At 41.9% G+C, this 19,377-nt stretch overlaps 1 protein-coding gene across 1 annotated transcript in view; it reads left to right on the top strand.

The window, feature by feature from the left end:
* Window positions 1-19,377, top strand: part of LOC126191413 (uncharacterized) — a 213,601-nt gene that overhangs the window by 169,541 nt on the left and 24,683 nt on the right. Inside the window, exons 2-4 of the mRNA XM_049932282.1 lie at window positions 452-705; window positions 15,056-15,212; window positions 15,282-15,414. Coding sequence (XP_049788239.1) covers window positions 452-705; window positions 15,056-15,212; window positions 15,282-15,414 — 544 coding nt within the window. The remainder of the gene's footprint in view (window positions 1-451; window positions 706-15,055; window positions 15,213-15,281; window positions 15,415-19,377) is intronic.

Here is a 19,377-nt window from a genome sequence, read left to right as displayed (position 1 = left end):
TATGAATTTAAAGAAAGCCAGAACACGTAAATGACACCTGAAAACTGTTTCTCTGTCACCTGCAAAAGTAACATGTTGTGCCCCCCTCCTCACCCCATCCCACCTCAGCTCAGATCTTGGATTAGCTAAATTCGACACAGTATCGTTGAAAAACTTGATATGGCTTCTGCTTTAGATAACTCTTCTGGGAGTGCTCTGACCACAAAATTATTGCTGTTCTCTTTCCTATACTGCACATAGTTGAACGCACTGCCATATTGTTTCATCCACACCTCTCGTTCCGCAGGCGGCGCGATCTGTTGGTACGTATCAAAACTCTAAGTGGACATGGTTCCTTCGCAGGAGCTAGACGAGCCTGTAGAGTTAACTCTGTTGCTGTATTGTGAATTGCTGCCAACTGTGTAGTTCGAGGTACCGGCAGAGGACTTGATGTGGCGACCGGATGTTGCAGGATGCGGCTGTTCAAGCGGCGCTGCTCGGACCCGAGCCCGCAGCTGGTGTCGCTGAGCCCGCTCAGCCAGGACGCGTGCGAGTCGCAGCCGGCGACTCCCGACTGCTCGCTGGACCAGCCGCCGCCGCTGGGCGCCGCCACGGGGCACCAGGCAGGGGCGGCGGCGGGCGCCGGCGCGGGCGGCCGCGGCGCGCACCAGCGCGAGCGGCCGCGCAGCATGCACGACCAGCCGTCGCCCAAGGCCACCAGGAAGGGTAAGCCATGGCGATGTTTGGTGGCTGTGGCTGTGGCGATGTTTGGTGGCTGTGGCGATGTTTGGTGGCTGTGGCGATGGTTGGTGGCTGTGCTGGCAGATTTTTCCACTACTACTACTACTACTACCACCACTATTACTATAGGCTTATGAACTAAAAAGCTGCTTTGTCACCATAAAGTAGTAATAAATGTCTTTAAAACTACTTAAGACGACAATACACTGTGCAACCAAATAAAAAATGCGAATGAACGCAATGACATGACGTGAAATACCACAATGATCTAAAGATAATAAAAAATAGGAAAACGAAGTACAGGTGGCAAATATGATCAGAATAATTGTCGACTTACTCTTGCTGAGTAACCATTTAATAGTAATGATTGACCCGCTCTGAAACACTACAGCCTCCCTCCAGATACTTTGCAGAGGGTGCCTGACAACACACACAACCTGTAGACCCACATCACACTCGTGCCATTATCATTTAAAATAATCGACAAATCAGAAGCTAAACAACACTCAGTTATCATATTGGTGCTGCAGTGTTTGACGGACGGGTTTTTGTTACTGTCGTATGAGAAAGTTATGCTCAAGGACGCAAAACTTCATACGCATATTCTCTCGCTTAGATGAGGACATTCACTGCTTGACATTGCAGTGTGCCAGTGATGCTGTGGAATATAGTATTATTTCAGAGTTTAGAGATTTATCCTGCGAAGCGAGACAACAGACACCGACCAAATGCAGAGACGCGCTGCTAGGATAGTGTTAGAGAATCCTTTGAAGAAGGTCGAAATAGTTCTCGTGAAACCCTGTTGACCGATTTTAGAGGTCCTGTATGCGAGGAAGACTGTTTCACCACTATCGCATATCTCGCGATGAGGTCATCAGAATAGAGCACGAGATTGGGGCGTCCAAGGATTCATAAGACCTTTTTCCCTCCCTCAGTATGCAAATGGAATAGGACAGAAAATCAGTAATATTAGTGCGAAATATCATCCATCATACACAGCACAACGGCTTGTGGAGCGTGTAACGTCACAGGAGAAAATAATAGTCATTCTCTTAAAACAGTACACTGGTCGCATTTGAGCGCTGTAGGTGTGTAACTGCTACCATTTGATACTCCATCAAATTGGTTCAAATGGCTCTAAGCACTATGGGACTTAACATCTGAGGTCATCAGCCCCCTAGCTTAGAACTACTTAAACCTAAATAACCTAAGGACATCACACACATCCATGCCCGAGGCAGGATTCGAACCTGCGACCGTAGCAGCAGCGCGGTTCCGAACTGAAGCGCCTAGAACCGCTCGGCAACAACGGCCGGCGATCCTCCATCCCCGAACATGTCAGGCTAATGAATTGTGTGTGTGTGTGTGTGTGTGTGTGTGTGTGTGGAATCAGTGCAGGAAAATTGGTCGACGCGGAGACAAGATAAAATGGCAGAATGGGTCTATCGTCTTGGGACATGTCCATGACAATACCGTAAATGAAACTGCTCGATTTGTTGATCAACATGGAGTGTCCAGCGTGTGTCAAGAAGTGCTGTGTCATTGACAGGCACGTTACACATCATAAGACCAGTGGACGTAGAAATATCTTAAGCTACAGGGACAGGAGAAGCGTGTCACACCGTGCCAATGTTAACTGGTTTCAAACCCAACTGGAATTGCTCCAGCCAGTGAACCCACGTCAGCGTCAACCAGTTTCAGAACGAATAATGCGACGGGAACTACGTACAATGGACATCGGTATCTCTCAAAATACCTTTGCTTAGAGCGACACACAAAGTTACATGTCTTCAGTGTGCCAAACTAAACAGATCCTGGATAATAGCTGACTGGAGGCGAGTAGTGTGATCAGAATAATTGGCGGAATGAGTTGCCGTGAGTATGAACCAGGACGTTGTTTCAGCATCCTCGGTGCCAAGTGTTGCCCTTTGTTCTAGATCTTAACAATGAGTACGCTATGGATCTAATATTCCAAAATGACGACAGCCGTGCTCATAAAGTTGCACGCATGTGTTCCAGGTTTAACGAACGTTCAGACAACTTCTCGCACCTCGACTGCCCTGCTAAACCACATGAACTAAATCCCGTAGAAAATGTCTGGGGCTCTTCGTACGTCAGGTGAAACGTAGTAATCACAACCCCGCAGCTTGGTGGCTCTGGGGCTTCAGCTAGATATGCATGTCTAAAGAAGTTCGTGGCATATCCCGCTCGCCAAATCGAGGCCATTATCAATGCTAGACATAGTTACACTGGTACTAACTTACTTTCTCCCGGCGGTGACGAATTTGTTGACTGATTTCCTTAAATAGACTGAGTGATCATTAATTCTTACGTACGAATAGAATCTATCCCGTTATTTTGCTAGGCGGTAGTCTGACCAGCTCTTGCGTACATATTTTTTTTTTTTTTTTTTTTTTTCGATACCCATGCTGACGTGAGCGAATTCATTTTCCATATTTTAGAAACTGTCTACTTAACTCAAACCGAGGGATTTAAAGTAAAAGATGTTGGTACATTCACCATATGTGAAAACTTGTCACTTGCACAAATTCCCATGTTCCTGGAAGGAACGAAGGAACGAACGAACTCGAGGGTCTTATGTCCCACTGGCGAGAAGGTCATTGGGGACATCCGGGTTGGGGAATAATGTGGAAGGAAATCGACCGTGCCCTTTGAGAGTAACCGTCACACAGATACTAAACCTGGATCGCAGACCGTAAATACAAAATACCATTGTCTTGAGTGAAAGACCAGTGTCTTACCACTGCGCCAGGGAGCGTACAAACCTTACTCTACACGAAACTCTTAGCAGCTACCCTCTCAAAGTTTTAAAGGTAGGTACATTATTTTCATACCTAATGGTAAGCATATTTCATTAGTAAATCCAAAGCAGGTCTGGAAACGAAAACATTTTGTGATCGAGTTTTGTTTTATTCAGTGGCCGGTTTCTATCGTTACGATAATGAGATTGATCTGCCTCCTTAAAGGTTATAAGAGAGGCAAATAAAATTTATAACCAGGATTGTTATCGTCACATAATACAGTAAAAAAAAATTGTAATAAACACTCAAGGCCCGTGATGCAGTGTCGTGTTACCGTGGGCCCTCCGTCGCGGGTCCTGAGTATTTATTACAATTTTATCGTGTTTATTATATTTTGTGACATCAGCCATGGCTATAAATTTATTTGCTTCTCTTATTAAATTGATGGAGACAGATCTACCTGACTATGACCATAACGATCGAAACTGGCCAGTGAATAAAGCAAAACTGCGATTCTAGAACGTTTTGGTTTTCGCTGATTCTCAAACATTGAATCACTGTTATTTTCAAGATGGCAATGGCACTCCTCATAAAGCACATATATTTCTGTTATTACATGCTACCTATTTGACAAATCAATGTGCAGTTACATCCTTCTTGTGCTTAAATCCGTGCAATTATTTACTAACAAAAATGTTTTTTTTTTCATAGGCCATTGATGTTTAGTTCACACTGAAAATTAAAAACTGATATTGTAGAAACAATAAGAACTAGTGACTAAATCCTGTTGGATTACAACAAACATAATCAGCAAAACGCCACATCAATACCCCACGAGCTAGAGAAACAGGAAATAAAGATTAAAAAGGCTTATTCAAGTTTGATGTCATCGAAAACATTTGGTTTTCATACAGAACGACTCACGTAACCGTGTTAATGGATTTACTGCAGTATTTTCATGCCTTCTCTTACGTAATGTTGGAATATTTAAAGTCAAACAAAATGTGCTTCGACAGTTACATCTTTTGGTTTTTTGAGTAAAGCGTACCCTAGAACTAGCATTACCTGTATAAATTACGGAAATCTCGCGGAATAGCCCTCAAATTGGCCTGTAGAAACGGCTTTTAACAGACTTACGTCTGAATCTCAGTCGGAGACTTCATTGAACAGCCATACCAACAGGTGTTCGTAGCCGCGCTCGCAAACGTTAACTCTGAGGTGCAACAGAACTACAAACAAGTGTCGCTAGAAATACTCTAGTATTTTGTGATGGAAAAAGAAGTGTACATCCGCAGATTATATAGGGGCCAAGCGCCTCGCTTAGCGCTACCCCACCCCATCCCCAACCCCTCCCACGCCTTTCCGTTCCGTATCCCAGTGTTTCTAGCGTAGGGGTGACCAACCCTTCAGTTTACTTGGAACACTTTCGAAGACACGGGTATTTGTGGGGCCATACATAATATACTTAACAATAACCACCGAGGAAGGAAAAATTACGGTTGGGTCAGTGAAAAACAATCATCGTGTGGCGAGAGTTTCAGATTGAAAAAGTATTATTATTTTACGTAAACGGATTTTTTATTTTTATTTATTTATTTTTTGTAACCGATCATGTGATAGACGTTCACTTCGTGGGCCGCAAGCGGCCCGCGTGTTGGACACCCCTGGTCTAGGTATACGCAGCGTTCAAGCTCACAATACGCTTAAGTAAAATTTCTTGTCGGTTTATGTTGTTACAACCCTGCTCGGCTCGAGGAGTAATTGTACGTCGGGATCTGGCGAAAGATCACTTGGCTAGTAGGTCGCATCGAAATGGCGTCGGTGAAAGGGATCCCCAAGGCTGCTGAGCAGACCGATGGCTGCTCAGGGTTCACGCTCTGCGCGGATAAACAAACGACGCGTACTCGTGAGGGACAGCAAACTTGGACTGCTCCGATCCACTGCTGGTAACTTCGGTGTCCAGAATGCTCTTCAGAAATGCTGAAGCAGAAGTTGGCAGCGTTGTTTATGTTACCATGCGAGAATACAGCGAATCTTCCGGGATGTATGATCGCGGGCCATGAAACTTTCGTCCAGAGCTGCGGTGGAAATCTTCAGAGGAGCTCAACGTTGCTATATCAGTACCGTGAAAAGCGGGCAGAAATTCACATGTGTAAAAGCCCTTCCCGTCCGGTAGCAAGTCTCAGCACCTCTGAAGATGTCCAACGCAGCTCTGGAAGAAAAGACAGCAAAGAAAAGGTTTCATGGAACACGATACAGCCTGGAAGCTACACGCGAGTAGTAGTAGTAGTAGTAGTAGTAGTAGTAGTAGTAGTAGTAGTAGTAGTTATAGTTGTTGATGAATATTATAGCGCTTATTTTTATCTCCTTCCTTTAAAGAGACTTCTTTCTTTGTAAAATGCTAAAAAATTCATAGATGGGTATTTTACTATTAAATACAGTATTAGGACAAAATGAGATAGGAATATTAACGTAATCGTATTACGACAATTAACACTTCATCTTCATTAAAAATGCCCTTAGGATTTAATTTTCTTTGTCAACTCGTAATTAGAGTATGTATGAAGCTTCCTATGGAGAGCCCTCACAACAGAAAGATCTCTCTCTTGATATTATTCCATTGCTAGCACTTCAAAGTTCTTAGCCTTACTGACACAGGTGAGTGCAACTCAGGAGTTCTACCAGGTGACAGATAGTGAGAAGACGACATCCAGCGTGACGTGTAGCGGCCATGTCAGTCAAGAAATAGTACACCCATCAAAAAAAGCTTTGAACCACCCCGGTTCCCAGAACTCCTGAAGATAGACGTTGACTGTGGATATTGTATCACAGACACAGTCGCTTTGACTGTTCAGAGATGTCACTAAACCCGCCGAAAGATGTAAACAACCATGCATGAGCAGCGCATATTAGACGGAGGGGGTCCGACAGCCGATCAGTTTGTCATTCCACCAGGAAGGAGGTACACGGCTCGTGTTGTCTGTAGTTCAACCATGCCTAGACAGTCAGTACCGCGGTTCGATCGCGTCCGCGCTTTGTTACTTCGTGCCAGGAAGGGCTCTCAACAAGGGAAGTGTCCAGGCGTCTCGAAGTGAACCAAAGCGATGTTGTTCGGATATGGACACGAACTGTCGATGACATGCCTCGCTCAGAACGCCCAAGAGCTACTTCTGCAGTGAAGACAGCTACCTACGGATTATGGCTCGAAGGAACCCTGACAGCAACGTCACCATGTTGAAAAATGCTTTTTGTGCAGCCACAGGACGTCGTGTTACGACTCAAACTATGCGCAATAGGCTGCATGATGCGCAACTTCACTCCCGACGTCCATGGCGAGGTCCATCTTTGCAACCACGTTATCATTCAGCGCGGTAAAATGGGCCCAACAGCATGCCAGATCGACCGCTCGGGACTTGCATCACGTTCTCTTCACCAATGAGTGTCTTATATGCCTTTAACCAGAAAATCGTCGGAGACGTGTTTGGAGGCAACCCGGTGAGGCTGACCGCCTTTAGACACACTGTCTAGCGAGTGCAGCAAGGTGGAGGTTCCCTGCTGTTTTGGGTTGGCATTATGTGGGGACGACGTACGTCGCTGGTGGTCATGGAAGGCGCCGCAACGGCTGTACGATACGTGAATGCCATCCTCTCACCCATAGTGCAACCATATCGGCAGCATATTGGCGAGACATTCGTCTTCATGGAGGACAATTCACGCCCCCCATCGTGCACATTTTGTGAATGACTTCCTTCAGGATAACGACATGGCCCGACTAGAGTGGCCAGCATGTTCTCCAGACATGAACCCTATCGAACATGCCTGTGATAGATTGAAAAGGACTGTTTCTGGACGACGTAACCCACCAACCACTCTGAGGGATCTACGCCGAATCGTCGTTGAGGAGTGGAACAATCTGAACCAACAGTGCCTTGATGCCACGAAGAATACAGGCATGCATCAATGCAAGAGGACGTGCTACTGGGTATTAGAGATACCGGTGTGTACAGCAATCTGGACCACCACCTTTGAAGATATCGCTGTATAGTGGTACAACATGCAATGTGTGGATTTCATGAGCAATAAAAACTGCGTAAATGATGGTTATGTTGATCTCTATTCCAATTTTCTGTAGAGGTTCCGGAACTCTCGTAACCGAGGTGACGCAAAACCTTTTTCTTTGTGTGTATTAGAGCAAAGTGACAGTGTTTGTTTCTGGCGAAACTGGTTTCAACCGAAACTGGTTTCAACCGTGCATGTGTAACACTAATAATACTACAAAAAAACATTGAGAGAGAACAACTCTCACTGTTGCTCTGTGACAATCGTGGCTAAATGGTCAAGGAGCAGAATTTTCCTACCACCTCAACCATTCAACTGCACGTCGCCTCATTTCTTACTACCCTTTTCCACAGAAATTCCCTTCTCCCACGCGCTCTCCAATACTGCCTGCACCAAGTACTCAACATTTTCCCAGGTGTATCACTACTTTGTCTTCCTAAAGACGCCCGTCTCCTTTGTAAGTTCATCATACAGTTTCACACCACATTAACTCTCTACGAGTGGCTTCTCCTGCGTGCGCGTATTTCACATAAATCGCACACATCTCCTTGTCCTATCCCCCTCCCCCACCCCCAAAATCACTGACCACTTCTACCTCCTCGCTCTCACCGCCCACGTTTTATGTCACTCCGTTTTTCACTCCCAGACCAGTGTTAGGTGGTCCTTACCCCAAAAAGTACTTTTTCCGGATAAAGTGTTATGTGCACCAGGTGTGTTTGAAATCGATCATTGAAATAGTTATAGCGGTGTTTAGACAACGACGACATTAGGCAGTTGGCAGTTTTACCACGTGTAAGTTTTCAATTTCGCAACATTCCAGTACTTCCCACAAGAAACTCAGTGAGGTAACAAAAACTCGCTGTACACTGGTAGGCCGATATATGTATGACAAGAATTGCACCATGCGCGCATGCGTGTTTCAATAAGAACTAGATCATGGGGCACTGTGGATTATCTTGTCATCAGGTGAGGAGAGTTGACAGTCCTTATCACTCCTCCAATGTCCGCAGCTCGTTGTCGTGCGGTAGCGTTCTCGCTTCCCGCGCCTGGGTTCCCGGGTTCAGTTCCCGGCGGGGTCAGGGATTTTCTCTGCCTTATGATGACTGGGTGTTGTATGATGTCCTTAGGTTAGTTAGGTTTAAGTAGTTCTAAGTTCTAGGGGACTGATGACCATAGATGTTAAGTCCCATAGTGCTCAGAGCCACTCCTCCAGTCTATTGATGATATGTAGATCTTTGAGCACTCCTGCACAAAAAAACGAAAAGAAAGACATCTGAGCAAAAGTACGACAAACATCAAAATACAGAAAATACATAATAAACAATAAAAACCCCAAAAAAATTAACAAATCTTACGTGCTAGAAAATTTTGAAAGGTAGATTCGTATTCTACACACCAATGTACATTGTAATTAATATTTCACATCTCAGATGCAAAATGGCTTTTAAGTAGAGTTACTCTACGACAGTGATTCCCAACCTTTCTTAGACCACGCCATATTGCAATCACACATTAGTTAGGACCCCACCTCCCAACCCCACGCCCCCACATTATCATCAAATTCAACACCTGACTATACTGTAGAAAGGACTTATCTTCGTATGGGAATTCGTGGAGCATCGCAAGTGCTACCCCCAACTCCTCAAATAAGAAAGCTAACTGTCCACTGCGAGGGTAGACACTTCCTACAAAACATACTTCCCCTGCATTACTCCTCTCCATTGCAACATTTGCTTGACCAACACACTGCAACCTCATTGAAAATCAACCAAATTAAAAATTTTACATTATACCTATTGTTCGTAAATCACTAGATTGCTGGACTGCTTACTTCTGGTAGTAATAATAAACCCCGTGGGAGTCCGGGAAAAGAACAGGCCTCCGGTATGTTCTGCCAGTCGTAAAAGGCGACGAAAAGAACAAACCACTAATAGGGCTAATTCCCCTTTTAGTGTGATTACTTGGTTCAGGACAGAACTAAAGAAGCCTCGGACAAGCGCCGTCATGGTCGGGGACGACGCTTGAACCCTATGCCCGTCCACAATGGTAACGACACTGCTAGCCAACTGGAAAATGGTTTAAAACCAAATAGAGGTGTTTTGCAGGATATACTTCCTGCAACCACCCTAGAAGGAAAACAAAGACAGAGGATGAGATGGTCAGATGAAGTTAATCGACACCTCATGTTCTGTTATTACCAAGCAACAAACCTAGGAACCAACACAACTGGATACAGATCACAAGTATACACAACATTTATTACCAGATACCCAGAATTAAAATTTTTAACAGAACAACGACTAGCTGATCAGATCCGTGTAATAATCAAAAATAACAGGATACCCCAGTCAGAATGAGAAAACATCAAACAGCAAGTACAACAAATACTGGAACAAAATAATGTGCAATCAGAAGAAGAAGAAGAAGAAAATACAGTAATGGACTCAAACATCCCAGAGCAAACAAACAAAGACCAACACGCATCAATTAAACAACCAGAGGAAAACGAAATCTTAAGACACCCACCAGAACAAGCACAAATAGAACACGAAGTGACACACATGTTAGATATAGAAAAAAATTTCAGCTGACATATATAGAATACAAAGACACAAATACAGACATTAGACCATTCTTGCATAGACCGCCAAATAACCACCAAGTCGAAACAACAATAAAAACTATCAACACAATCATACACAACAAAATAAATGGAAACACAACTATGGAAGAGTTACAACTACTGGTTTATATAGGAGCACTCACTACACTAAATATACATACTAGGCAGAGATCAGAACCAACCAACACACAGAAGAAACCCACAAAACCAGCATGGCAACACAGGCTACAGATCAGAATAGAAAAACTGAGAAAAGACATCGGACAGCTAACACAATTTATAAGAAATGAAATGTCAGAAAAAAAAACGAAAAAGGTTAGGTAAAATCTCACAACAAGAAGCGATGGAGCAATTAGATGAAACGAAGCAGAAATTAAAAGCATTGGCCAAACGACTTAGAAGATACAAAAAAAGTGAAAATAGAAGGAAACAAAACCAAACATTCAACACAAACCAAAAGAAATTTTACCAGACAATAGATAACACACACATTAAAATAGACAATCTACCAAACATAACAGACATGGAACACTTCTGGAGCAACATATGGTCAAACCCGGTACAACATAACAGGCATGCACGGTGGATACAAGCAGAAACAGACACATACAAGATGATACCACAAATGCCTGAAATGATAATTTTGCAACATGACGTCACCCAAGCAATTAATTCTACTCACAGTTGGAAAGCCCCTGGAAAAGATAAAATAGCAAATTTCTGGCTAAAGAAGTTCACCTCAACACATTCACATCTAACAAAATTATTTAAGTTACATTGCAGACCCATACACATTCCCTGATACACTTACACATGGAATAACCTATCTGAAACCTAAAGATCAAGTAGACACAGAAAACCCAGCACAATATCGCCCCATAACATGCCTACCAACAATATACAAAATATTAACTTCAGTCATTACACAGAAATTAATGACACATACAACACAGAACAAAATTATAAATGAAGAACAAAAAGGCTGTTGCAAAGGAGCACGAGGATGTAAAGAGCAACTGATAATAGATACAGAGGTGACATATCAAGCTAAAACTAAACAAAGGTCGCTACACTACGCATACATGGATTACCAAAAAGCTTTTGATAGTGTACCCCACTCATGGTTACTACAAATATTGGAAATATACAAAGTAGATCCTAAATTGATACAGTTTCTAAACATAGTAATGAAAAACTGGAAAACCACACTTAATATCCAAACATATTCTAATAATATCACATCACAGCCAATACAGATTAAACGTGGAATATACCAAGGAGACTCATTAAGTCCTTTCTGGTTCTGCCTTGCTCTGAACCCACTATCCAACATGCTAAATAATACGAATTATGGATACAATATTACTGGAACATATCCACACAAAATCACACATTTACTATACATGGATGATCTAAAACTACTGGCAGCAACAAATCAACAACTCAACCAATTACTAAAGATAACAGAAGTATTCAGCAATGATATAAATATGGCTTTTGGAACAGACAAATGTAAGAAAAATAGCATAGTCAAGGGAAAACACACTAAACAAGAAGATTACATATTGGATAACCACAGCGACTGCATAGAAGCGATGGAAAAAACAGATGCCTATAAATATCTAGGATACAGACAAAAAATAGGAATAGATAATACAAATATTAAAGAAGAACTAAAAGAAAAATATAGACAAAGACTAACAAAAATACTGAAAACATAATTGACAGCAAGAAACAAGACAAAAGCTATAAATACTTATGCTATACCAATATTGACCTACTCATTTGGAGTAGTGCAATGGAGTAACACAGACCTAGAAGCACTCAATACACTTACACGATCACAATGCCACAAACATGGAATACATCACATACATTCAGCAACAGAAAGATTCACATTAAGCAGAAAGGAGGGAGGAAGGGGATTCATCGACATAAAAAACCTACATTATGGACAGGTAGACAATTTAAGAAAATTCTTTCTAGAACGAGCAGAAACTAGCAAAATACAGAAAGCAATCACTCATATAAATACATCGGCTACACCACTGCAATTTCATAATCACTTCTACAACCCTCTAGATCACATAACATCAACAGATACGAAGAAAGTAAATTGGAAAAAGAAAACACTACATGGCAAGCACCTGTATCATCTAACACAGCGACACATAGATCAAGACGCTTCCAACACATGGCTAAGAAAAGGCAATATATACAGTGAGACGGAAGGATTCATGATTGCAATACAGGATCAAACAATAAACACCAGATATTACAGCAAGCATATTATTAAAGATCCCAATACCACAACAGATAAATGCAGACTTTGCAAACAACAAATAGAAACAGTAGATCACATCACAAGCGGATGTACAATATTAGCAAATACAGAATACCCCAGAAGACATGACAATGTAGCAAAAATAATACATCAACAGCTTGCCTTACAACATAAACTTATAAAACAACACGTTCCCACATACAAGTATGCACCACAAAATGTACTGGAGAATGATGAATACAAATTATACTGGAACAGAACCATTATAACAGATAAAACACCACCACATAACAAACCTGACATCATACTCACCAATAAAAAGGAGAAATTAACACAGCTAATCGAAATATCCATACCCAATACAACAAATATACAAAAGAAAACAGGAGAAAAAATTGAAAAATACATCCAACTGGGTGAGGAAGTCAAGGACACGTGGCATCAGGATAAAGTTGACATTATACCAATTATACTATCAACTACAGGAGTCATACCACACAATATCCACCAGTACATCAATGCAATACAGCTACATCCAAACTTATACATACAACTACAGAAATCCGTAATTATTGATACATGTTCAATCACCCGAAAGTTCCTAAATGTAATATAACATATGCCGTACAGTTAAGAGGAAGTCACACTTGATCAAGGTCCGCGTCACTTCCATTTTTGACCAGACATAACATCTGAGAAAAGAAAGAAATAATAATAATAATAATAATAATAATAATAATAATACTGTGTACAGCACTGTAGTAGCTCTTATGTAGTTACTGCTGTGTAGTGGCGTCAATTAATTCATTTATATGTTTCGAAGAGGGAAATAACGCAATTTCTTGACTACCGAAGTTGCTACCTACAACTTTGAGAACACGTTTTCTTGGCCTATTTAGCATTTGTCTCACTTTTATCATATGTCTCGCTTTTATCATCAGTGACGTACGGGACAAAGCACGACATGTGTGTAGTGGGTAGACTATGTGAGGAACCTGTAACATCCATCGCATAAGGCTATTAATTAAGAAAAAGTAATTATTGATGTCTTCTAAAATCAATATATGGTATTTACAAAATTGTGATAATAGTAATGATATTTTGAAAATAATTTAATTTCGTGGCTGCAACAGAATGGAATTGTTTGGTTTTTACCCCTACGAAAATTTCATTTTATCCCTCAGGAGGTAAATCCCCCTATGTTAGGAACCACTTTAGATTAGATTAGTTTTTCGTTCCGTAGATCCGTGCTGAGGAGATCCTCGTGGATGTGGAAAACGTCAATTTTTTTGAAAGCTGAAATAATAATACTAATAGTATGATTATATACAATACATCATTGGTTTCTATTTAAAAAATTCGTTAATGGAGTAGAAGGAGTTGGCTACTAGGAAGCCTTTCAGGGTCCTTATAAACTGATCTTTATTTGTAACTAAATTTTTTATGTTTGCTGGCAAGTTATTGAAGATGAGTGTTCCTGAGTAGTGGACCTCTTTTTGAACTAAAGTAGGTGCTTTCAAGTCCTTGTGCAGATCATTTTTGTTCCTCGTATTGTATATATACACTGAGCAGTTTGTTGGAAAAAGAGATATATTATTTAGGACTAATTTCATTAAGGAGTAAATATACTGAGAGGCAGTAGTTAGTATACCCAGTTCTTTGAACAGGTTTCTACAGGACGTCCGTGAATTTACTCCACAAATAATACGTAATACACGCTTTTGGACTCTGAAAACTTTTGTTTCACTTGACAATATGGAATGAAAGTAGGCAAAGTATGCAAGCTTTTTCATTTTTATGTCGCCTGTCAGCTAACACTCGAATTGCAAATACAGATTTGTTCAGGCGTTTCTGCAGTTCTGTGGTGTGCTCCTGCCAACTGAATTTATTATCAAGTTGTAATCCCAGGAATTTAAGACCGACAATCTCTTCTATCTGCTCTTCTATCTGCTCTTCTTCATACTTTATGCATATGCTGGGTGGAAACCTCTTACAAGTTCTGAATTGCATATAGCGAGTCTTTTCGAAGTTTAATGTCAGTGAGTTGGCTTTAAACCATTTATTAATATCCATGGAAATATGATTAGCAGATCTTTCTAGAACTACACTCGACGTACTATTTATTGCAATACTTGTGTTATCTGCAAATAAAACGAACTCTGCCTCTGGCAGTGCAACTGATGAGACCTCATTAATGTCCACAAGAAAAAGCAATGGCCCTAAGATGGATCCTTGTGGGACACCACATGTAATTTCTTCCCATTCTGATGATGACTGGTGACTTAATTCACAAGTCCCTTGCAATGACACCCTTAGTTTCCTGTTCGCAAGGTATGACTTGGACCGTTTTGCAGCACTGCCCGTGACACCATAGGATTCTAATTTATTTAAAAGGATGTTGTGGTTCACACAATCAAATGCCTTTGACAAAACTCAGAAAATACCTGCTGCTTGTAATTTGTTATTTAATGAATTAAGTGCTTTAGGTTCACGTTGTATACCACGGGAAATAACAGTTTAGGTTTTTTTTTTGGGTGTAGTGTAAATTTACGAGTAGAACAACAGTGAATAATTTGACTGGTGACTGATGTCTGTGGTAACGCGCAGGCCTGGCGACGTGGGGCAAGAAGGTGGGCCGCAAGTGGGAGCAGCTGAAGCGCAGCGACTCGTCGGAGCTGCTGGCGGTGGCGCCCGGCCGCAGGCGCCACTGGTCCCCGGGCAAGGCGCCGGCCGCCGGCGCTGCCCCCGGCTCCGCGGCCGCCACGCCGCCGCCGGCCGCGGGGGTGGGGGCCGCCACCGGCACCGCCGCAGCCAGCGCGTCTGCCGCCCGCAGCGGCCGCCGCATCTCCAGGGTCGAGTCGCTGCGCAGCCTCTTCGTGCGCGACGAGCGATCCAAGCAGCAGCAGCAGCAGCAACGTGTGGCTCCTGCCGCTGCCGCCGCCGACTCGAGGAAGGACGCCGAATGGGTACGTTTTGCCTGTTTCATTCATGGGTCAACAGTCGCAAGCTGGAGTGTGCTCCTCCCAGGACCGAAAGCCGATCACTATCTCAAAAATTCACTTTCCGTTGTAGCAATGCACTTTTTGGTCTACAGTTCTCGGTTAACTATTGTTTTCTGGTCGACAATTAAGTTGCCATCACGAGGCCATTAACTCGAACGTCAACTTTCTACGTGAAAAGTTTCCGATGTCGAAGTGTGGAAAATGTACGACAGAGGCTTACTGAAAGTGCAGAGCACTATCGACGAACCCAGACGTTTTGAACGTGCATTCAGAGGCTGACTAACGCATTGGAAGAACGCCACCTCTGTCACCCGTAGGTAGCTTCTCGCATCGTTGCAGTCAGAGCGTTGTGGCTACTGGGCACAGGTAAAATGGTGTGTTGTGTGTATTACATGCATGTAAAGAACAACTGTTAAAGATGCAAATTTACGTAATAAACATTGTTGTGTGTCTTTGACAAAATGAAAAACTAGTTTAAGCTCTTCCATTTGCATAAGTCTGCAGTTTGTGGTCTAGAGACTAGCGTAGCTGCCTCTGAATCACGGGATCTTGGGTTCGATTCCCAGCCGGCTTGGGGACTTTCTCTTCCAGGTACTGGGTTTTGTATCATCATCGTCATCATCATCATAGTCATCATCATCATCATCATCATCATCATCATTCGTGACAGTGGTTCGATTATATTGTGGGAAAGACTGGACTGTGTGGGAAAGACTGGGCTGTGTGGGACAGAAAGACTGGACTGTGTGGAAATTGGGACTTTCTAAGGGCACTGATGATCACGTAGTTGAGCGCCCCACAAACCAATCATCATCATCATCATCATCATCATCATCATCATTGTTATCATCATCCATTTGCATAAATCCTATGGAGTACGTGCACGTCACATGTAGCCACCAACTGCCACTGGAGCGGGCTGTTGTCAATTTGATCCAATCCACTGCACATACTGTATCAACCCCAGGATTGTTTGTGAGCATCACTTATTGCAATGGAGGCCATATCATTCAACCACTTGTGAGGGCGGCTTGAGGCCCTTTTAATCATCGTAAGCAAGTCACTTTTCATTGTCGGAAGCAAGGCCCTTTCTGTTGTTGTAACACAGTTATCCATCTACAGTAGTTAGTTCACAATTGTTACTGACTGACATTTAATCCGAAAAGAGACCGACCATAAATTCAGATGTAAGTTTGCTACATCGTGACTTTCTCACATCACAGTGAGGAAAACGCACATTGCAGAGTCTTTCCAAACAAGCGTGGTAGTATCAGGATTGTCAGTAATTCTGAATTCATATTTGATGTGAACCAATAAATGGAAGCTCCCCTACAATAAGTGCAAGTCGCTTCTCATTTCAGTACAGAGAGATTATCACAGCTGTCTGGACATGGGAAGAATTGTGTACCACAAATTCTTTATGGAATTTGACATCATTTCTGTCAGACCCTGGAGTCTTGTTAACGATTTCAGATATTTTTCACCCATCGACACTAATGTTAGCAGTGATGCAGTCATTAGACTGGGACCTGCTATATTTTCTTAGTATAGGAATATTTGAAAATGAAGTTAAGCTTTTCTGTTTTTGCTTTGCTACCTTCAATTTGTTTCTGACTCATCTGCCAGTGCATGGACGCTCACTCCAGTGCTACTGATTACCATTCACATATGACCAGAATTTTTGTTAGTATAGTGAGAGGACTTTCTGGCATTTAAATTTGGTCAGTGGGTACCCACAGTCTTTACAGAGCCTGTGTGTACTGGCCATTATATGTTGTCTGATACTCAAATGCGATCAATTGTTCACGTGTTTGTTGTTCATCTACTGCATCCTTCAGACACATGATGATGCACGATTTCCACTAATACTTGTTTTGTAAATAAAACGGTCTTTTTCCGCAGCCATTTAACTTACTTTTCCCAGAAGTATTTCAGCTTTTTCTTGCTCTAAAGCATCTATAGTGGGATGATTTGCTGTGATCTGTTTCTCCTCTCATCGAGTTTGGAGGTTGCACTACCTCTTTATTACCGACATACAGGCACAATTTTGAGTTCCGACCTTTCTCACACTGTTCTCAATGTTTCTCCTCCTTTTTGTAGTGTACTATTATTCTTTTGCCACTCGATATAACTATTTCATCGAACACAGTGCCTCTTACAATGTAAATATTGCAACTTCATTGAAACGTAGATCACCGCAAATCGTCCCACTGATGATGCCTTAGAGCAAGAAAATGGTGAAATGCGTCTGGGAGAAACAAATTAAGTGGCACCAGGAAAATGGGGTTTTATTTACAAAACAAATTTCTGGGCTTCCTGCAGAGGGTGGCCATGCAAACTAACTTGTTATGATTGTCAATGTTTTTCTGGGGATAATTCTATGGACATTGTAATATTTGTGGATGGTGCATAGCATGGATGATTTAATTTTCATGCTTCCTATGATTATTACTACAGGGAGGCTGCAGAATACTGTCAATTTCCCCTGAGAACTGGGATGTTTTGAGTTCTCTGCATATGTTTTTGTGAGCTACTCAGCATTTTTGGAGAATCTGCTGGTTCAGGTTTTTTAACTTTGTGAGACTTTTTCCATGAAACAAACGACCATGTGAATATTTGTGCTATTCTGAGACACATGTATGCCTTATCTCCTGTTGTTCAAAGAATGACTCCACACAATAGAGTAAAATTACAGTACAGGTCGTACAGTTGAGACACATGATTCTTCCCCAACTGAAACTGACACACAGTTTCATTTTCATATTCCTTGTTGTAATTGTTGCTGTTGTTTCCAAGTATTTGTGTGACATTATATAGCTATTAACAAAAAAATAACTATGTTTACAATTTTGTGAAAAGTGGGGATTTACAATTCTTTCTGTTGTTATGAAAGGACATTGGCATTAAACATCCTGCCTATTTCAAATGTAGGCCCATTGTCAGTCCTTCAGAAATTATCAGACTTTGATGTAATGGTTTCTACATATGACATGTTTTCATATATTATGCTATCCAGTCATCTGCAAAAAAATAAAGACTTCAAGTAGTTTATATTTCAAATGATGGTAAAATATGTTGTGAAAACAGCTAATAACCACTAAACTGATGACATGTTTAAATTATTTATTGTCCTTCAATTTTCCAGTAGCTCTTTCACAACTTACTTTTAGATACAGCCCCACATCCATACCATATGTCAATAAAATAGCGTCACATGATGATAGCCCCACTCACTTGTGACTGACATACATCCAGAGTTATTTCTGTTTCTATGGATGACACAGACCTGGGTTCTATCAATAATTTAATTCCAGTTACGGATCTGGCTAGACATACAGTCATAGGAAGTTAGAGAGGGCGCTCACTGCTATATTACTACATATACAGGGTGTTTATAAATGAACATCAGGGTTTCAATGCTTTATAATATTTTTTATATTAAACTTACAGCTATAAATGATATGTCAAATGAAAGAGCAACTCGAGCAGTTTTACCAAGAACCTTATAAATGTTAAATGTGAGCACCATTTGTCACATGGCACGCATCATGTCTATAGCCGAGTTCTTCCCAAACTTTGATAAGTGTGTCTTCAGTGATTGTAGCAACAGTTGCTTCAATCCGGTTTCTTAATTCAGGGAGGTCTGCTGGTAGTGGAGACACATACACTCGATCCTTGATGAAGCGCTAAAGGAAAAAATCATATGGCCTTAGGTTGAGTGAACATGGAGGACATGCAAAGCTAGCCCTGTCATTGGGCCCCTCGCGGCCTATGCAGCACTTTGGTACAGTGAAGTTCAACCAATCACGTACTTCGCTATGCCAGTGAGGTGGCACACTATCTTGCTGGAAAATGAAGTTCTCTGGCTAATCTTCTTCCAACTTCAGCCTGAACGCACGTTGCACAGTAACTAAAGATTCGGTCTTT

The sequence above is a fragment of the Schistocerca cancellata genome, chromosome 6 (assembly GCF_023864275.1).
Source record: "Schistocerca cancellata isolate TAMUIC-IGC-003103 chromosome 6, iqSchCanc2.1, whole genome shotgun sequence".
Lineage (NCBI taxonomy): Eukaryota > Metazoa > Arthropoda > Insecta > Orthoptera > Acrididae > Schistocerca > Schistocerca cancellata.
Note: the sequence above shows the minus strand (reverse complement) of the source record. Positions and strands in the feature narration are given on the sequence as shown.